Genomic DNA, 22,014 nt, shown 5'->3' on the forward strand with positions numbered 1-22,014 from the left:
TGTCCAGTCCACTGTGTCCGAGGTGTTATCCCAAATGGCACCCTATTCCCTTTTGAACAGCCTTATTGGCTCTGGTTAAATGAAGGTTTCACAGTACCTTTATGCTGTTACTGCTAACATGACCCCTTATTTTCTACAAAACACAATACAATAGAGGAAGGATACTTGTCCACATGATGAAGCATGTATTTAATGTAGCAAAAAATGACATTAACTCATTTTTCAAACCCAAACGAGCAGTTACTGCCTTTTTGCTTGTTAGGGCAGAATAGAATGCTATAGCACTTACAACGGGTCGGTTGTTCTGAATGGTGTGTGTTGAGTTTGATCATTAGTGGGTCTGGGTCGGTTGTTCTGAATGGTGTGTGTTGAGGTGGATCATTAGTGGGTCCCGGTCGGTTGTTCTGAATGGTGTGTGTTGAGTTTGATCATTATTGGGTCCGGGTCGGTTGTTCTGAATGGTGTGTGTTGAGTTTGATCATTAGTGGGTCTGGGTCGGTTGTTCTGAATGGTGTGTGTTGAGGTGGATCATTAGTGGGTCCCGGTCGGTTGTTCTGAATGGTGTGTGTTGAGTTTGATCATTAGTGGGTCCCGGTCGGTTGTTCTGAATGGTGTGTGTTGAGTTTGATCATTAGTGGGTCCCGGTCGGTTGTTCTGAATGGTGTGTGTTGAGTTTGATCATTAGTGAGTCTATTCATGTGTGACAATATTCAAGATGGTCATTATGTAAAGCCACTGTGATAATGTCATGTTTGTTTTCAGTTGGTTTGTTTGGAGAGGCTTTTTCTGGTTTGAGATCCAGGCAGTTTATTGTCAGTGCCCCCTTTTAAAGTAAAATGATTGTGTATTTCTAAAATAACTAGTGTGCATGTAACTGCAGGGGTTCACTGTTCTTTCCTTCCTACCATCAGAAGTACAGTATTGTCTGTCACAGTTTTTTGGTCTTCTTGTGAACTTGGGTCAGCAGAATCTCTGTGAAGCGCTGTTGTATTTCAGAAAGCGATCTAATGGAAGTAACAGATCTAAGAGGTGATTTTAGAGTCCTCTTTGGGTCTTCAGAAAGCGATCTAGTGGAAGTAACAGATCTAAGAGGTGATTTTAGAGTCCTCTTTGGGTCTTCAGAAAGCAATCTAGTGGAAGTAACAGATCTAAGAGGTGATTTTAGAGTCCTCTTTGGGTCTTCAGGAAGCGATCTAGTGGAAGTAACAGATCTAAGAGGTGATTTTAGAGTCCTCTTGTTAATAACCATTATCTGTGTCAAACAAGCAACACCTCGAAGCTTTAATCAACTTGGTTTGTTTTTCACATCTGATTCTGTACCGTTTCCCTTAAATGGGACTAGAACCGGTCGAACGTTTAGAAGTGACAGTTGTAATACATTCTTTTTATATTTCTGGTGTTGTCTGGGCCGTTGCATTGCTCAGAACTGTTGACCCAACTCAATAGGTGGCCTGTCACCAACCTGTGTCTTATGTTCTAGTTGAGGTGTTCTCCTCATTAAACAGTAACTGGTGTAGAGTCTTGTGTTCTAGTTGAGGTGTTCTCCTCATTAAACAGTAACTGGTGTAGAGTCTTGTGTTCTAGTTGAGGTGTTCTCCTCATTAAACAGTAACTGGTGTAGAGTCTTGTGTTCTGGTTGAGGTGTTCTCCTCATTAAACAGTAACTGGTGTAGAGTCTTGTGTTCTGGTTGAGGTGTTCTCCTCATTAAACAGTAACTGGTGTATATTGTGTTCTAGTTGAGGTGTTCTCCTCATTAAACAGTAACTGGTGTAGAGTCTTGTGTTCTAGTTGAGGTGTTCTCCTCATTAAACAGTAACTGGTATAGAGTCTTGTGTTCTAGTTGAGGTGTTCTCCTCATTAAACAGTAACTGGTATAGAGTCTTGTGTTCTAGTTGAGGTGTTCTCCTCATTAAACAGTAACTGGTGTAGAGTCTTGTGTTCTGGTTGAGGTGTTCTCCTCATTAAACAGTAACTAGTGTAGAGTCTTGTGTTCTGGTTGAGGTGTTCTCCTCAGTAACTGGTGTAGTCTGGTAGTTGTACCATTTCAGCCCTAGTCGGCAGGTGTTACTTCAATATACTACAGTGTTGTCTGCAAAAACACTACAGTAAATACTAGTCATGTCTGCAAAAACACTACAGTAAATACTAGTCATGTCTGCAAAAACACACGAGTTAAGACTACAGTAATGCCCGCAAAAACACGACAGTGAATACTACAGTATACTACAGTAATGCCCGCAAAAACACGACAGTGAATACTATAGTATATAAATATAGTAACACTGCAGTATTTAGACCATAGTATGATATAGTATGTTTTTATATGGGTAACGATGACCTTCATGTAGCCTAATGTTATTGTAGCCGACTGTATCCTAATGTTATTGTAGCCTACTGTATCCTAATGTTATTGCAGCCTACTGTATCCTAATGTTATTGCAGCCTACTGTATCCTAATGTTATTGTAGCCTACTGTATCCTAATGTTATTGTAGCCTACTGTATCCTAATGTTATTGTAGCCTACTGTATCCTAATGTTATTGTAGCCTACTGTATCCTAATGTTATTGTAGTCTACTGTAGCCTACTGTGATAAAGTTTAAAGATGGTTTTGTTGGCGGGAGGACTGTTCTTTCACCATTACAAATATATCCTATTATCTTCAGCAATTTGTTTGTAATTGATTGGTACGATGACCAGATCTGTCCTTGAGATTAGCAGGAATACGGTGGTTTTCAAGAGAAGCTGTACAGTAATATTTCTTCCAATAAATACGAGCTTCATGTACGGAAACAAATGCCTAAGGATGACTTGTCTTGCTTATCTATAAGCAATATATCTTTGTAAATCTATAGTGTTTAGAACTGGCCTATGTTCTAAAGAAACACACAACAAGTTTACCCTTTATCGTTTGACTGTTTAATTTCTTATGTAAGACGTGTAAAAACAGGACAACTGAGAGACCGTTTGACAGTAGCACACCACAGACCGACATTAAACAGGACAACTGAGAGACCGTTTGACAGTAGCACACCACAGACCGACATTACCAATATCCGTTCATATCCTTGTGTATGTAAATTCAACCCCACGTTCAAAACAAACATATATTTAAAGTACTACCTCTAGCCCTGTACCCAGTGTAAGTAGTTTAACAAGCTTATTCCAGGGACAGACAGAAAACCCTTGTACAACATTTGACTGGCTATAAACACAGCCATACCAACCCTCACTTAAAACCAGAACACCAGTTTGTGTATTTATAGTGTATTATGTGTTTGAAAATAAATATAACAGTGCAATGTAGAGAGAGCGAGAGAAGGGAAGTATACATAAAACTAACATATTGTTTAATGTTAGATCAAGTACGTCAGAATTAAAACATTTTGGAAGATTCAAATCTAGTGAAATCCAAAATCAAGAAACCCATTTCAAACTCATGGTCGTCAGAAACATAGACGGTTAAAAAATAAAGTAGTTTTGTTCAGATGTTTCTTTTTCACTTGGTCTTCCCCGACACCATGACTCCGAACTCCTGGATGGTGATCTCCTTGTCATGGTACTGCTGCAGCTGGCGGTTGGTGATGTTCCCAGCCCTCAGGGCGTCTTCAATGGAGAACTTCTTCCCAGACTTCCTGTCGTGGAGAACCGAGGACTCCCCCTTGGGGCCCTTGACACTGATCTCCTCCCAGTCGCACTCCTGGCTCTGGAGGTTCACAAACATCTTCCAGTCGATCAGCCCCAGTTTGTAGGCCTCCTCTGGCCTCATCTCCTTACCCGAGTCGGGGTTGATGACCACGATGGATCTCCTCAGGTGGCTCTCCCTCTGCTCCCTCTTGATCTGGATGGCCGACAGGCTCTTCTGTAGCTTCTCAATCTCATCATCCTTCTGGCTGGTGATGGCCCTCAGTTCGGCCAGCTCCCTCTGCAGTGAGCCCAGCCTCAGCTCTAGGTTCTTCCCGCTCTCCATGGGGGCCGAGTTGGAGATGCTCCGGGTCTCCGTGGAGGTGATCTGGATCTCGGACTGCAGCCTGCGGATGTCATTCTGTAGCCTCTGGTTCTCCTGCTGGAGGCGACTGCTCTCGTCGCGGATGTAGTCCAGCTCCTTGGACGACTTGGTGTTGGTGAACTCCATGTCGGACAGGCGGGACTTGAGGCTGCCCAGCTCCTGGTCCAGCTCGAGCCTCCTCCTCTTCTCCTGTTCCAGCGTCCTCGTCATCTTCTCGATCTCCAGCTCAGCCTCCGGGTCTTTCTCTACCTGGATGGTCTCGGTGCGCACCACCTTCTCCTTCACCACCATCCTCTCCAGGGTGACCTGCTGCTGGAGCAGGACGTTCAGCTCCTTCTCCAGCAGGGTGCGCTTGTGTCTCTCCTCCTCCACCTGCAGCTTGAGGATGGAGTGCTCTTTCTCTTGCTGGGGGTCCTGCTGGAGAACCACCATCTGTTTCACTGTGACCCTCTCCCTGTTCTCCTTGTCCCTGAGCTCCATCTCGTTCAGCCTGACCCTCAGCCTCTGGATCTCCAGCTCTGCATCGCGCCGAGCTCGGCGTTCTCGCTCCAGCTCCTCCAGCTGTGCGTCCAGGTTGGCCTTCTGCTTCTGAAGTTGGAAGAGCTCCTCTTTCAGGGTCTCCCTCTGCCTCTGTTCATTGTTAATGTTCTGTGTGAAGGTGCTGCACTCTGACCTCAGTAATGGGTCCTCCTCCATCTTAACCACCTCCTGCTGGACAACCTTCTCCCTGACCTGGGACAGGTCGATCTTCCTTAGCCGGATCTTCTTCTTGTTGTTGTTCTGAATGGTGTGTGTTGAGTTTGATCATTAGTGGGTCTGGGTCCGTTGTTCTGAATGGTGTGTGTTGAGTTTGATCATTAGTGGGTCTGGGTCCGTTGTTCTGAATGGTGTGTGTTGAGTTTGATCATTAGTGGGTCTGGGTCGGTTGTTCTGAATGGTGTGTGTTGAGGTGGATCATTAGTGGGTCCCGGTCGGTTGTTCTGAATGGTGTGTGTTGAGTTTGATCATTAGTGGGTCCCGGTCGGTTGTTCTGAATGGTGTGTGTTGAGTTTGATCATTAGTGGGTCCCGGTCGGTTGTTCTGAATGGTGTGTGTTGAGTTTGATCATTAGTGAGTCTATTCATGTGTGACAATATTCAAGATGGTCATTATGTAAAGCCACTGTGATAATGTCATGTTTGTTTTCAGTTGGTTTGTTTGGAGAGGCTTTTGCTGGTTTGAGATCCAGGCAGTTTATTGTCAGTGCCCCCTTTTAAAGTAAAATGATTGTGTATTTCTAAAATAACTAGTGTGCATGTAACTGCAGGGGTTCACTGTTCTTTCCTTCCTACCATCAGAAGTACAGTATTGTCTGTCACAGTTTTTTGGTCTTCTTGTGAACTTGGGTCAGCAGAATCTCTGTGAAGCGCTGTTGTATTTCAGAAAGCGATCTAATGGAAGTAACAGATCTAAGAGGTGATTTTAGAGTCCTCTTTGGGTCTTCAGAAAGCGATCTAGTGGAAGTAACAGATCTAAGAGGTGATTTTAGAGTCCTCTTTGGGTCTTCAGAAAGCGATCTAGTGGAAGTAACAGATCTAAGAGGTGATTTTAGAGTCCTCTTTGGGTCTTCAGGAAGCGATCTAGTGGAAGTAACAGATCTAAGAGGTGATTTTAGAGTCCTCTTGTTAATAACCATTATCTGTGTCAAACAAGCAACACCTCGAAGCTTTAATCAACTTGGTTTGTTTTTCACATCTGATTCTGTACCGTTTCCCTTAAATGGGACTAGAACCGGTCGAACGTTTAGAAGTGACAGTTGTAATACATTCTTTTTATATTTCTGGTGTTGTCTGGGCCGTTGCATTGCTCAGAACTGTTGACCCAACTCAATAGGTGGCCTGTCACCAACCTGTGTCTTATGTTCTAGTTGAGGTGTTCTCCTCATTAAACAGTAACTGGTGTAGAGTCTTGTGTTCTAGTTGAGGTGTTCTCCTCATTAAACAGTAACTGGTGTAGAGTCTTGTGTTCTAGTTGAGGTGTTCTCCTCATTAAACAGTAACTGGTGTAGAGTCTTGTGTTCTGGTTGAGGTGTTCTCCTCATTAAACAGTAACTGGTGTAGAGTCTTGTGTTCTGGTTGAGGTGTTCTCCTCATTAAACAGTAACTGGTGTATATTGTGTTCTAGTTGAGGTGTTCTCCTCATTAAACAGTAACTGGTGTAGAGTCTTGTGTTCTAGTTGAGGTGTTCTCCTCATTAAACAGTAACTGGTATAGAGTCTTGTGTTCTAGTTGAGGTGTTATCCTCATTAAACAGTAACTGGTGTAGAGTCTTGTGTTCTAGTTGAGGTGTTCTCCTCATTAAACAGTAACTGGTGTAGAGTCTTGTGTTCTGGTTGAGGTGTTCTCCTCAGTAACTGGTGTAGTCTGGTAGTTGTACCATTTCAGCCCTAGTCGGCAGGTGTTACTTCAATATACTATAGTGTTGTCTGCAAAAACACTACAGTAAATACTAATCATGTCTGCAAAAACACTACAGTAAATACTAGTCATGTCTGCAAAAACACATGAGTTAAGACTACAGTAATGCCCGCAAAAACACGACAGTGAATACTACAGTATACTACAGTAATGCCCGCAAAAACACGACAGTGAATACTATAGTATATAAATATAGTAACACTGCAGTATTTAGACCATAGTATGATATAGTATGTTTTTATATGGGTAACGATGACCTTCATGTAGCCTAATGTTATTGTAGCCGACTGTATCCTAATGTTATTGTAGCCTACTGTATCCTAATGTTATTGCAGCCTACTGTATCCTAATGTTATTGCAGCCTACTGTATCCTAATGTTATTGCAGCCTACTGTATCCTAATGTTATACTGTATACCTACTGTATCCTAATGTTATTGTAGTCTACTGTAGCCTACTGTGATAAAGTTTAAAGATGGTTTTGTTGGCGGGAGGACTGTTCTTTCACCATTACAAATATATCCTCTTATCTTCAGCAATTTGTTTGTAATTGATTGGTACGATGACCAGATCTGTCCTTGAGATTAGCAGGAATACGGTGGTTTTCAAGAGAAGCTGTACAGTAATATTTCTTCCGATAAATACGAGCTTCATGTACGGAAACAAATGCCTAAGGATTATTTATCTTGCTTATCTATAAGCAATATATCTTTGTAAATCTAGTGTTTAGAACTGGCCTATGTTCTAAAGAAACACACAACAAGTTTACCCTTTATCGTTTGACTGTTTTATTTCTTATGTAAGACGTGTAAAAACAGGACAACTGAGAGACCGTTTGACAGTAGCACACCACAGACCGACATTAAACAGGACAACTGAGAGACCGTTTGACAGTAGCACACCACAGACCGACATTACCAATATCCGTTCATATCCTTGTGTATGTAAATTCAACCCCACGTTCAAAACAAACATATATTTAAAGTACTACCTCTAGCCCTGTACCCAGTGTAAGTAGTTTAACAAGCTTATTCCAGGGACAGACAGAAAACCCTTGTACAACATTTGACTGGCTATAAACACAGCCATACCAACCCTCACTTAAAACCAGAACACCAGTTTGTGTATTTATAGTGTATTATGTGTTTGAAAATAAATATAACAGTGCAATGTAGAGAGAGAGAGAAGGGAAGTATACATAAAACTAACATATTGTTTAATGTTAGATCAAGTACGTCAGAATTAAAACATTTTGGAAGATTCAAATCTAGTGAAATCCAAAATCAAGAAACCCATTTCAAACTCATGGTCGTCAGAAACATAGACGGTTAAAAAATAAAGTAGTTTTGTTCAGATGTTTCTTTTTCACTTGGTCTTCCCCGACACCATGACTCCGAACTCCTGGATGGTGATCTCCTTGTCATGGTACTGCTGCAGCTGGCGGTTGGTGATGTTCCCAGCCCTCAGGGCGTCTTCAATGGAGAACTTCTTCCCAGACTTCCTGTCGTGGAGAACCGAGGACTCCCCCTTGGGGCCCTTGACACTGATCTCCTCCCAGTCGCACTCCTGGCTCTGGAGGTTCACAAACATCTTCCAGTCGATCAGCCCCAGTTTGTAGGCCTCCTCTGGCCTCATCTCCTTACCCGAGTCGGGGTCGATGACCACGATGGATCTCCTCAGGTGGCTCTCCCTCTGCTCCCTCTTGATCTGGATGGCCGACAGGCTCTTCTGTAGCTTCTCGATCTCATCATCCTTCTGGCTGGTGATGGCCCTCAGTTCGGCCAGCTCCCTCTGCAGTGAGCCCAGCCTCAGCTCTAGGTTCTTCCCGCTCTCCATGGGGGCCGAGTTGGAGATGCTCCGGGTCTCCGTGGAGGTGATCTGGATCTCGGACTGCAGCCTGCGGATGTCATTCTGTAGCCTCTGGTTCTCCTGCTGGAGGCGACTGCTCTCGTCGCGGATGTAGTCCAGCTCCTTGGACGACTTGGTGTTGGTGAACTCCATGTCGGACAGGCGGGACTTGAGGCTGCCCAGCTCCTGGTCCAGCTCGAGCCTCCTCCTCTTCTCCTGTTCCAGCGTCCTCGTCATCTTCTCGATCTCCAGCTCAGCCTCCGGGTCTTTCTCTACCTGGATGGTCTCGGTGCGCACCACCTTCTCCTTCACCACCATCCTCTCCAGGGTGACCTGCTGCTGGAGCAGGACGTTCAGCTCCTTCTCCAGCAGGGTGCGCTTGTGTCTCTCCTCCTCCACCTGCAGCTTGAGGATGGAGTGCTCTTTCTCTTGCTGGGGGTCCTGCTGGAGAACCACCATCTGTTTCACTGTGACCCTCTCCCTGTTCTCCTTGTCCCTGAGCTCCATCTCGTTCAGCCTGACCCTCAGCCTCTGGATCTCCAGCTCTGCATCGCGCCGAGCTCGGCGTTCTCGCTCCAGCTCCTCCAGCTGTGCGTCCAGGTTGGCCTTCTGCTTCTGAAGTTGGAAGAGCTCCTCTTTCAGGGTCTCCCTCTGCCTCTGTTCATTGTTAATGTTCTGTGTGAAGGTGCTGCACTCTGACCTCAGTAATGGGTCCTCCTCCATCTTAACCACCTCCTGCTGGACAACCTTCTCCCTGACCTGGGACAGGTCGATCTTCCTTAGCCGGATCTTCTCCTCATTAGCTGATCGCTCTCTCTCCAGGTCCAGACGTTTCTTCTGCTCGTCCGCCAGCTTCCTCTTCAGGATCTCAATCTCCTCCTTGGTCTTGGGGTTTTCTTTGTACTCCAGCACCTCGTTAACCACCTCTTTAATTTGCACCTGTGGCTTGGTGTCCTTCCACCGCTGAATCTCGTCCCTCAGCTGCCTGATCTCCATCTCTGACTTCTCCGTCTGGTGCGTCTTATCCACAATCTCGTTGCGGAGTTTCTCCAGCTCCCTCTCGGTCTGCGGGTCCGTCTTGTACTTGATGACTTCCTTGATGATCTCCTTGATCTCGATCTGCGGACCTCTGTTTCTCAGCATTTTCAGCTCGTCCTGGTGGGACTTCAGCTGCTGGTCGGCGTCTCTGTACCTCCTCTGGTGTTCCACCAGTTCCATGCGTAGGTTGGCCACTTCAGCCTCAGCCTTGGGGTCAGGCCTGACGATCTCCCTCACCTTCTCCTGAACTATGACCCTTGACTTTTCCTCCTCTAGGCTGGAGATCTTCCTCTGGAGGTCGGCGCGCTCCCTTTGGGAAGACCGGTGCTTGGCCTTCTCATCCTCATGTTGCATCCTGAGATTCTCTACCTCCCTCTCAAAGGCGATATCCTTCTCCACCTTCAGCACCTCCTTGATGGAGATCTTCTCCTCGGCCATGGACTTCTCCTTCTCCAGCCTGCGGAGCTTGTCCTGGAGGAAGCGCAGCTCGTCCTCCAGTTGCTTCCTGCCCTCCTGCTCCTTCTGCTTCCTGTCCAAGAGGATGCGGTACTCGTTCTCCAGTTGCGGGTCGTTTTGCACTTTAATCACCTCCTCCTCTGTGATCACCTCCTGCTCCTTGGACTTCTGCTGTGCCAGGAGCGTCACCTGCTTGGTGATCTGGATCACCTCGTTGTCCTTGATGGTCTTCCTCCTCCTCAGTTCTTCCAGCTCCTCCCTGAGCCTCCTCACCTCCTCCTCCTGGCCGCGGTCCCTCTCGATACGCAGCACCTCCTTCACGGTGTACTGCTGTGCTCCTTCTTTGATCTCTGTTTCGATGCCACGCAGCTTCAGCCTCAGTGCCTCCAGCTCGTTGTCCATGGCCCGGGTGACCCGGGTTTCGTCTGACAGTTTCTGACGGACATTGTGGACCTCGTCGACCAGAGTCGGATCCGGAACCTTCTTGATGATCTCCTTCTTGACGACGGTGTCCTCCGGCTTCTGGCCCTCCAACATGTAGATGTCCGTCTGGATTTTCTCTAGATCCTTCTCCAGCTGCTCCCTCCTCTGAATCTCGTCTTTCAGTTGACTCTCGATCCTCCAGGCTTCTTCTCCTGGAGCGGCAGATCTGACTTGTTGGACATTGTTGCTGACGATCACGTCTGATTGCTGAGAGAGAGGGAGAGAAGGCTGAGGTTATTGTTTTTAGAAGTTAATGGCAATCATGTTTATTTAGAATGATGTGACATTTAAATTCAATTTTTTTGGATCTATATAAAGATATGCCACATTGATTGTTGAACATTCAGGAGTATCTCACCTGATTCATAAGGCCTTGTGCAAACTGCAGATTCGCCATCCTTTGCTTGTTCACGGCATTCACTTCGGTGAATTTAGCTTCAATGGCAGATTCCTGTCAACAAGGAAATTATGAAAATGTATGGAACCAGAGGCATCATTTGCTACTGTTTTTATACTGCTGCTCTTTAATTATATCTTTATTTTTTACTTCACACTTATTTTTCTTAACTGCATTGTTGGTTAAGGGCTTGTAAGTAAGCATTTCACTGTAAGGTCTACCTACACCTGTTGTATTTGGCACATGTGACATAACATTTGATTAGATTTGATTTTCAGAATGTTCATTAGAAGATGTCGTACAAAAGACTTCCTGAAAATGTATCAAAAGGTGTCACATTACAACGTGTAATATGCATTGAGGTTACAGTCAAGAGCTGACTCTCACATTACACAATATTCCATATCAGTGGACTACTGCCCATGCACCCTATTCCCTATATAGTGCACTACTTTTGACCAGGACCCATGTACCCTATTCCCTATATAGTGCACTACTTTTGACCAGGGCCCATGCACCCTATTCCCTACATAGTGCACTACTTTTGACCAGGGCCCATGCACCCTATTCCCTACATAGTACACTACTTTTGACCAGGGCCCATGCACCCTATTCCCTACATAGTACACTACTTTTGACCAGGGCCCATGCACCCTATTCCCTACATAGTACACTACTTTTGACCAGGGCCCATGCACCCTATTCCCTACATAGTACACTACTTTTGACCAGGGCCTTATGACCAGAGTCCAAAAGTAGTGCACTAAATAGGTAAATGGGTTCCATTTGGGCCACAGTGGAGTCTTACTTACCTCTTCCTTGACCCTGAGTGCAGGGGACTCCAGTCTGCTTCTCTTGTAGGTCTGCGGGACCAGCCCGTCTTCAAGGTCCAGAAGAGACTTGAACTTCTCAGTATCATTCTCATAGTCCTGCAAAAACACAAATTAGTCAAATCAATTATTCATTGAAGAGGAAGAAAAATGAGGAGAAAGTGTTACATCAAATCATATACATTTCTCCTAGCCGTAGGTAATCAGAATGGATGTGTCGATCGGTGTTCATTCCCCTACCTTGACGGTAATCAGAATGGATGTGTCGATCGGTGTTCATTCCCCTACCTTGACGGTAACCAGAATGGATGTGTCGATCGGTGTTCATTCCCCTACCTTGGCGGTAATCAGAATGGATGTGTCGATCGGTGTTCATTCCCCTACCTTGGCGGTAATCAGAATGGATGTGTCGATCGGTGTTCATTCCCCTACCTTGACGGTAACCAGAATGGATGTGTCGATCGGTGTTCATTCCCCTACCTTGACGGTAATCAGAATGGATGTGTCGATCGGTGTTCATTCCCCTACCTTGACGGTAATCAGAATGGATGTGTCGATCGGTGTTCATTCCCCTACCTTGACGGTAATCAGAATGGATGTGTCGATCGGTGTTCATTCCCCTACCTTGACGGTAATCAGAATGGATGTGTCGATCGGTGTTCATTCCCCTACCTTGACGGTAATCAGAATGGATGTGTCGATCGGTGTTCATTCCCCTACCTTGACGGTAATCAGAATGGATGTGTCGATCGGTGTTCATTCCCCTACTGTGACGGTAATCAGAATGGATGTGTCGATCGGTGTTCATTCCCCTACCGTGACGGTAATCAGAATGGATGTGCCGATCGGTGTTCATTCCCCTACCTTGACGGTAATCAGAATGGATGTGTCGATCGGTGTTCATTCCCCTACCTTGACGGTAATCAGAATGGATGTGTCGATCGGTGTTCATTCCCCTACCTTGACGGTAATCAGAATGGATGTGCCGATCGGTGTTCATTCCCCTACCTTGACGGTAATCAGAATGGATGTGCCGATCGGTGTTCATTCCCCTACCTTGACGGTAATCAGAATGGATGTGTCGATCGGTGTTCATTCCCCTACCTTGACGGTAATCAGAATGGATGTGTCGATCGGTGTTCATTCCCCTACCTTGACGGCTTGCTGGTAAAGTTGGGCATTCTTCGATACGTTGTTCAACTCAGACTCCTTCTTTTTAATGTCGGAGAGCAGGTTCTGTGACAACACAGCAATCAACATTTTAGACCATTAGAGGTAGAGGACTTTGACTAGAGGTATGGAAACATAACAGGACCATTAAAGGTAGAGGACTGACTATAGAAACATAACAGGACCATTAGAGGTAGAAGACTGACTATAGAAACATAACAGGATCATTAGAGGTAGAGGACTGACTATAGAAACATAACAGGACCATTAGAGGTAGAGGACTGACTATAGAAACATAACAGGATCATTAGAGGTAGAGGACTGACTATAGAAACATAACAGGACCATTAGAGGTAGAGGACAGACTAGAGGTATAGAAACATTAGTTTTAGTTCAGGACAGGGTTGCAAAACATTAACTAAAATCAGCTTCCCCTCCCCCAATCCTAACATTAACCAATCAGAAATCAGCTTCCCCTCCCCCAATCCTAACATTAACCAATCAGAAATCAGCTTCCCCTCCCCCAATCCTAACATTAACCAATCAGAAATCAGCTTCCTCTCCCCCAATCCTAACATTAACCAATCAGAAATCAGCTTCCCCTCCCCCAATCCTAACATTAACCAATCAGAAATCAGCTTCCCCTCCCCCAATCCTAACATTAACCAATCAGAAATCAGCTTCCCCTCCCCCAATCCTAACATTAACCAATCAGAAATCAGCTTCCCTTCCCCCAATCCTAACATTAACCAATAGTGGGACAATCAGAAATCAGCTTCCCCTCCCCCAATCCTAACATTAACCAATCAGAAATCAGCTTCCCCTCCCCCAATCCTAACATTAACCAATCAGAAATCAGCTTCCCCTCCCCCAATCCTAACATTAACCAATCAGAAATCAGCTTCCCCTCCCCCAATCCTAACATTAACCAATCAGAAATCAGCTTCCCCTCCCCCAATCCTAACATTAACCAATCAGAAATCAGCTTCCCCTCCCCCAATCCTAACATTAACCAATCAGAAATCAGCTTCCCCTCCCCCAATCCTAACATTAACCAATCAGAAATCAGCTTCCCCTCCCCCAATCCTAACATTAACCAATCAGATATCAGCTTCCCCTCCCCCAATCCTAACATTAACCAATCAGAAATCAGCTTCCCTCCCCCCAATCCTAACATTAACCAATCAGAAATCAACCACCTACCTTCTGGTTTTCCAGCTTGGTTTCCACCTGACTGAGGTTGTCTTTCTCAGTTGGCTCATAGTTTGGCACGCGGGACAGCCAGTTGTTCAGGTTGTCGTAGTCACTGCGGTAGTTACTGTACGACGTCTTAGCCCTCTGCAGGCTCTGAGTTCTGTAACACACCACAACACAAGGTGAACGTAACACACCACAACACAACATGAACGTATCACACCACAACATGAACGTATCACACCACAACACAACATGAACGTAACACACCACAACGTGAACGTAACACACCACAACGTGAACGTAACACACCACACCACAACGTAACACACCACAAAGTAACACACCACAACGTGAACGTAACACACCACAACGTGAACGTAACACACCACACCACAACGTAACACACCACAACGTGAACGTAACACACCACAACGTGAACGTAACACACCACACCACAACATGAACGTAACACACCACAACATGAACGTAACACACCACAACATGAACGTAACACACCACAACGTGAACGTAACACACCACAACATGAACGTAACACACCACACTACAACGTGAACGTAACACACCACACCGTGAACGTAACACACCACAACGTGAACGTAACACACCACACTACAACGTGAACGTAACACACCACACCGTGAACGTAACACACCACAACGTGAACGTAACACACCACAACGTGAACGTAACACACCACAACGTGAACGTAACACACCACACCACAACGTGAACGTAACACACCACAACGTGAACGTAACACACCACAACGTGAACGTAACACACCACACCACAACATGAACGTAACACACCACAACACAACATGAATGTAACACACCACAACATGAACGTAACACACCACAACATGAACGTAACACACCACAACGTGAACGTAACACACCACAACATGAACGTAACACACCACAACGTGAACGTAACACACCACAACGTGAACGTAACACACCACACCACAACGTGAACGTAACACACCACAACGTGAACGTAACACACCACAACGTGAACGTAACACACCACAACGTGAACGTAACACACCACAACGTGAACACAACACACCACAACGTGAACACACCACAACATGAACGTAACACACCACAACGTGAACACACCACAACGTGAACGTAACACACCACAACACAACGTAACACACCACACCACAACGTGAACGTAACACACCACAACGTGAACATAACACACCACAACGTGAACGTAACACACCACACCACAACGTGAACATAACACACCACAACGTGAACGTAACACACCACAACGTGAACCTAACACACCACAACACAACATGAACGTAACACACCACAACGTGAACCTAACACACCACACCACAACGTGAACCTAACACACCACACCACAACGTGAACCTAACACACCACACCACAACGTGAACCTAACACACCACACCACAACGTGAACCTAACACACCACAACGTGAACCTAACACACCACAAAACAACGTGAACCTAACACACCCACACCACAACGTAACACACCACAACGTGAACCTAACACACCACAACGTGAACCTAACACACCCACACCACAACGTAACACACCACAACGTGAACCTAACACACCATAACACACCGTGAACGTAACACACCCACACCACAACGTGAACCTAACACACCACAACACAACGTGAACCTAACACACCACAACACAACGTGAACCTAACACACCACAACACAACGTGAACCTAACACACCCACACCACAACGTAACACACCACAACGTGAACCTAACACACCACACCACAACGTGAACCTAACACACCACAACACAACGTGAACCTAACACACCACAACGTGAACCTAACACACCCACACCACAACGTAACACACCACAACGTGAACCTAACACACCACACCACAACGTGAACCTAACACACCACAACACAATGTGAACCTAACACACCCACACCACAACGTAACACACCACAACGTGAACCTAACACACCACACCACAACGTGAACCTAACACACCACACCACAACGTGAACCTAACACACCACACCACAACGTGAACCTAACACACCCACACCACAACGTAACACACCACAACGTGAACGTAACACACCACAACATGAACGCACCACACCGTCATGTGACGTCTATTATAGTAAAATCACAATCCAGGTCTGGCTATGACGAGTCTTGATCTTGGCTTCAACCCTCTTTTTTTTTTTACCAGTCGTCGAGGGCGACCAACGCTCAATCAGCCCTCTAACCTCACAAATATCATTTATGGGATGTCAAAGGTTACCACATTCCAATTCTCTACCCTTCTCCCTGAAGTGTGCACTCGTACACTTCCCTTTACGGATGTAAAAGGATTGGACTGGTGTAAGGAATATGATGGAAATGGGAACTCCCCTCCAGTCGTACTTGTGTACCGATCCAATGGTTTTGAGTTCTGGAGAAGGGTGGAACATCGGAACGCAGCCACAGGGTTCAACTGCACCCCAGAGACTGCTGCCTTATGTACGGTACAGAGTCATGGTTCATCCTATATAACTACTGCTGCCTTGTGTACGGTACAGAGTCATGGTTCATCCTATATAACTACTGCTGCCTTGTGTACGGTACAGAGTCATGGTTCATCCTATATAACTACTGCTGCCTTGTGTACGGTACAGAGTCATGGTTCATCCTATATAACTACTGCTGCCTTGTGTACGGTACAGAGTCATGGTTCATCCTATATAACTACTGCTGCCTTGTGTACGGTACAGAGTCATGGTTCATCCTATATAACTACTGCTGCCTTGTGTACGGTACAGAGTCATGGTTCATCCTATATAACTACTGCTGCCTTGTGTACGGTACAGAGTCATGGTTCATCCTATATAACTACTGCTGTACACACCATCCTATATAACTACTGTCTATACACACCATCCTAATATAACTACTGTCTATACACACCATCCTAATATAACTACTGTCTATACACACCATCCTAAAATAACTACTGTCTATACACACCATCCTATATAACTACTGTCTATACACACCATCCTTTTTAACTACTGTCTATACACACCATCCTATATAACTACTGTCTATACACACCATCCTATATAACTACTGTCTATACACACCATCCTATATATAACAACTGTCTATACACACCATCCTATATATAACTACTGTCTATACACACCATCCTATATATAACTACTGTCTATACACACCATCCTATATAACTACTGTCTATACACACCATCCTATATATAACTACTGTCTATACTGTCTATAAACACCATCCTACATAACTACTGTCTATACACACCATCCTATACACAGATGTTTCTATTCCAGAGTCTGACAGTCTTGTTCTAATATTTCTATATTCCTGTCATTTGTATTTTGTAGATTTACATGTATTGTTACAATTGCACTGTTGGAGCGCTGCACTGTTGGAGCGCTGCACTGTAGGAGCGCTGCACTGTAGGAGCGCTGCACTGTAGGAGCGCTGCACTGTAGGAGCGCTGCACTGTTGGAGCGCTGCACTGTTGGAGCGCTGCACTGTTGGAGCGACGAACACAGACGTTTCCCTACACCCAGGATAACATCCGCGACCAATAACAACCAATAGCAACCAATAGCAACCAATAGCAACCAATAACAACCAATAACATTTGATTTGATCATTCATTTGAAGTCTCAGTTCTGTCAGTCCCGTTTACCTGGCGTCGATCTGCCTGTTGAGGTTGTCGTAGCGTTTGTTAAGTCTCCGGACCTCGCCCTCCTGCCTCTCGATGTCGGGGCAGTGCTCCTGCAGCTTGGTTGCCATGGTGTCACAGCTGCCTTTGGCCGCACGCAGGTTAGCTTCCGTCTCCGTCACCGCGGACCTCTTGGTCTTCAGCTCTGATGCAATATCCTGTCGGGAGAGGAAGTGGAGGTTGAATTGTGTGTTTGGGGGGGGAAGTTCTGCCCCAACCGGGACAAAGTTGAGATATGAGTGTGTAGCTCAGACCTTCCAGCTCATCATACATTTATACTGTATGTCATTAGTAAATATGCTTCGGTCTTTGGTATCTGTACTGATACAAAACATTTCCTTTGTGGAGAAGATCCATTTGGATCTAAACATGAATCCTGATGAGAATAAACGAGCGATCAGAGGGCAGCCATCTTACAGCCAGTTGACGCTGTGTCTTCTCCAGAGATGAGATGTCTGCTGGGGCGACTTCCTCCCTGACCAGCTTGTTCTCGTAGCTGGACAATAAAGATTTCCCGTTTTGAAGGGAGTTCTCCAGGCGGTTGGAATTCTGAAGCCTGTAAACAAAACACATGATATGGGTTAAATTACATTAGATTAAAATGACATTTAAAATGTGTTTAAATAGTGTCATACAGGTTAGTCATCCTAGTAAAACAGGACAACTCATTTTTTATTTATTTTTAACCTTTATTTAACTAGGCAAGTCAGTTAAGAACAAATTCTTATTTTCAATGACGGCCTAGGAACAGTGGGTTGTCGTAGCCTGCCTGTTCAGGGGCAGAACAACAGATTTGTACCTTGTCAGCTCGGGGGTTTGAACTTGCAACCTTTCGGTTACTAGTCCAACACTCTAACCACTAGGCTACCCTGCCACCCTGGTCCTGAGTTTTGTCTAACTACTACCATCTCTACTAACAAGTACAAAAAGCTACTCACTTGTCCTCGGAGCACTTGAGCAGCAGGTTGATCTTGTCGTATTTGTTGTTGGCCTCGTTCACCTTGCCGTTCAGCTGAGGGGCGCTGGCACATTTAGGGTTAGAGGTCAGGAACTTCTCAGCCTCCCTCACCTTGGACGACTTCTCCGGCTCGATCTTACGAACCACGGCCGCAATGTCCTGGTGGAAGAATATGGGATAAGCATTTTTTTTAAAAAGTGTACACTTCAAGGAACTAACTAATAGTACTTCCTCGATAAGCATAAAACAACTCTCTCAAGACTTTCTTTGGTAGGATTAAATGGGTTTGAAAACTGTATCGAAAGGATTCTAGTCTAAATAGGAGGACAGGAGAAGAGTAGGAGGAGGAAAAGCATCTCTACCGCTCTACACCCTCTGTGCAGAGAAAGGAGAAAAACGAGGAACTACCTTGACGTCCTGCAGACGGTCAGCGCTGTCCTGCAGCGGCCTGGTCTGCTCCAGAGGGGGGCGTACTCGAGAGTAGATGGCCTTCTCCTGTTTGTCCAGATCACTGGTCACCTTGTCCAGACCGGCCATCAGCTGGCGACACTGCTGCTCCTCCTTGTCTATAATATTCATCAGTCAATCAATCACCAAAATAACACACACAACAAATCTTATACAACCAGACTCAATAATCACAACATCAATACACAATCAAATCATACACACACCAAAATAACACACACACAGACTCAATCACAACATCCATAGACAATCAATCAATCAATCACACACCAAAATAACACACAGACTCAACAATCACAACATCCATACACAATCAAATCACACACACCAAAATAACATACACATAATCAGATACGACTACACACACAATATAGAATCAGACACTCATAACATAACATCACATTCACAAATCAGACAATCACACTGGCCTTACAAATCATTACAAGCTGCATCTCTAGTGATTAACTGCAGTAGTCACATGACATGGAAACCAACCAATCACACTGGCCTACAAATCATTACAAGCTGCATCTCTAGTGATTAACTGCAGTAGTCACATGACATGGAAACCAACCAATCCCATTTATTTATGAAGTGCTTTTTACACCAGCAGGTGTCACAAAGTCCTTATACAGAAACTCTGTAGCTGTAGAAGCACGCTGGCTAGGAACAACGTCCTAGAAAGGGTAGGAACCTAGGAAGAAACCTGGAGAGGAACCAGGCTCTGAGGGGTGGACCAGTCCTCTTTCTGGTTGTGCTGGGTAGAGAGGAACCAGGCTCTGAGGGATTGACCAGTCCTCTTTCTGGTTGTGCCGGGTAGAGAGGAACCAGGCTCTGAGGGGTGGACCAGTCCTCTTCCTGGTTGTGCCGGGTAGAGAGGAACCAGGCTCTGAGGGGTGGACCAGTCCTCTTTCTGGTTGTGCCGGGTAGAGAGGAACCAGGCTCTGAGGGGTGGACCAGTCCTCTTTCTGGTTGTGCCGGGTAGAGAGGAACCAGGCTCTGAGGGGTTGACCAGTCCTCTTTCTGGTTGTGCTGGGTAGAGAGGAACCAGGCTCTGAGGGGTGGACCAGTCCTCTTTCTGGTTGTGCTGGGTAGAGAGGAACCAGGCTCTGAGGGGTTGACCAGTCCTCTTTCTGGTTGTGCTGGGTAGAGAGGAACCAGGCTCAGAGGGGTTGACCAGTCCTCTTTCTGGTTGTGCCGGGTAGAGAGGAACCAGGCTCTGAGGGGTGGACCAGTCCTCTTTCTGGTTGTGATGGGTAGAGAGGAACCAGGCTCTGAGGGGTGGACCAGTCCTCTTTCCGGTTGTGCTGGGTAGAGAGGAACCAGGCTCTGAGGGGTGGACCAGTCCTCTTTCTGGTTGTGCTGGGTAGAGAGGAACCAGGCTCTGAGGGGTGGACCAGTCCTCTTTCTGGTTGTGCCGGGTAGAGAGGAACCAGGCTCTGAGGGGTTAACCAGTCCTCTTTCTGGTTGTGCTGGGTAGAGAGGAACCAGGCTCTGAGGGGTGGACCAGTCCTCTTTCTGGTTGTGCCGGGTAGAGAGGAACCAGGCTCTGAGGGGTTGACCAGTCCTCTTTCTGGTTGTGCCGGGTGGTGATTATAAGGAGTATACGGCCATTAAGGCCAGATGGTTCTTCAAGATGTTGGTCATCTATGACCGTCTGAACAGGGTGAGATAATAATCACAGTGGTTATAGATCAGGGCTCTCCAATAGGTGGATGGACATCTACCAGCAGCTCACAGCCCACCTATGAGTAGCTCACCATGTAGTTGGGCTCCTGAGTGGCGCAGCAATCTAAGGCACTGAATCTCAGTGCAAGAGGCGTTTACTACAGACCCTGGTTCTGAAATGTCAGAGCGGCAGAGACAGAAAGACTTTCCCCAATAACCTGGTCAATTAAATGTTAACTGTGAAGTAGGCTTACCTGACAGAACAGTCATGATTATTTACATCAATTGGATGGTCATTGTTTTACAAACTCTGCCATGACGCGAGCTGCAGTCGTCCTGACAGAAACATCACTACAGCGACACATCTCTCTCTGGCTCGATGCGCAATTAAAGGGGAATTACACTCAAAAATCAAAAAGCGTTATGTTTAGGTCTGAAGGTCTTCTGATGTGATTTAAGCACAGACGTGGACTCAGAACATTCAGTTGCTGTTTCTCTATGAACAGTTGTACTATTGAGAGTTAAAAACGGAGTCAAAACCAGGAGAAGGAAAAAAAAAGGAAAATTTTGTGGGGCTGTCGTGTTGATGACTGTTTATGAACCATTATTTTACCAGGTATATTGACATCTTTTATACAGCAAGGAACCCGGGGAAGAGTTGCCGGGTAGAGGAGAAGAATGTTCCTATTTAAAAGCTATAAATACATTTATTTTTAAAGAGTTGCTTGCGACATGTTTCATTTTTTTTAAAGGAGCTCATGCTATAAAAGTCTGGAGACGCCTGTTATAGAGGGTAGCAACAGGTCTGGAGACGCCTGTTATAGAGGGTAGCAACAGGTCTAGAGACGCCTGTTATAGAGGGTAGCAACAGGTCAGCACCTCAGAAGTTAAATGTCAGTTGGCTTTCCATAGCCGAGCATTCAGAGATTGAGACATGGACATACCATGACATGACATACCATGACATGACATACCATGACATACCATGACATACCATAACATACCATGACATAACATACCATAACACGACATACCATGACATAACATACCATAACACGACATACCATGACATAACATGACATAACATACCATACCACGACATACCATGACATAACAGTACCTACCAGAGCCAGCGGAGCCGTCTTTCTTCAGTTCCTCCAGGCGTTTGACCAGGGTGGTCTTACTGCCAGACACCTTCATCTTAATACCCTTCTGCTGGCCGGCCAGACTGGAAACACACAACAGACCTTGTTACACAGTGT

At 45.6% G+C, this 22,014-nt stretch overlaps 2 protein-coding genes across 3 annotated transcripts in view; both read right to left on the reverse strand.

Moving 5' to 3' along the window:
* Positions 1-2,903: 2,903 nt before the first annotated feature.
* On the reverse strand, positions 2,904-7,379 carry LOC139423622 (periplakin-like). Its single transcript, XM_071175205.1, has 2 exons — positions 7,374-7,379; positions 2,904-4,789 (listed from the first exon to the last, which is right to left on the reverse strand). Exons 1-2 carry the CDS (start codon positions 7,377-7,379, stop codon positions 3,500-3,502), a joined length of 1,296 nt encoding a protein of 431 aa, XP_071031306.1. The 3' UTR covers positions 2,904-3,499.
* The window catches only part of LOC139365208 (periplakin-like), a 50,818-nt gene continuing 36,032 nt past the window's right edge, over positions 7,229-22,014 (reverse strand). For both annotated transcript variants that reach the window (XM_071102682.1, XM_071102683.1), the window contains 10 exons: positions 21,877-21,980; positions 19,025-19,182; positions 18,597-18,775; positions 18,076-18,214; positions 17,623-17,816; positions 13,890-14,040; positions 12,669-12,752; positions 11,499-11,615; positions 10,648-10,740; positions 7,229-10,496 (listed from right to left, as the gene is read on the reverse strand). In XM_071102682.1, coding sequence (XP_070958783.1) covers positions 7,830-10,496; positions 10,648-10,740; positions 11,499-11,615; positions 12,669-12,752; positions 13,890-14,040; positions 17,623-17,816; positions 18,076-18,214; positions 18,597-18,775; positions 19,025-19,182; positions 21,877-21,980 — 3,886 coding nt within the window. In that variant the 3' untranslated portion in view covers positions 7,229-7,829. The remainder of the gene's footprint in view (positions 10,497-10,647; positions 10,741-11,498; positions 11,616-12,668; positions 12,753-13,889; positions 14,041-17,622; positions 17,817-18,075; positions 18,215-18,596; positions 18,776-19,024; positions 19,183-21,876; positions 21,981-22,014) is intronic.

Source organism: Oncorhynchus clarkii, chromosome 13, assembly GCF_045791955.1.
Source record: "Oncorhynchus clarkii lewisi isolate Uvic-CL-2024 chromosome 13, UVic_Ocla_1.0, whole genome shotgun sequence".
Lineage (NCBI taxonomy): Eukaryota > Metazoa > Chordata > Actinopteri > Salmoniformes > Salmonidae > Oncorhynchus > Oncorhynchus clarkii.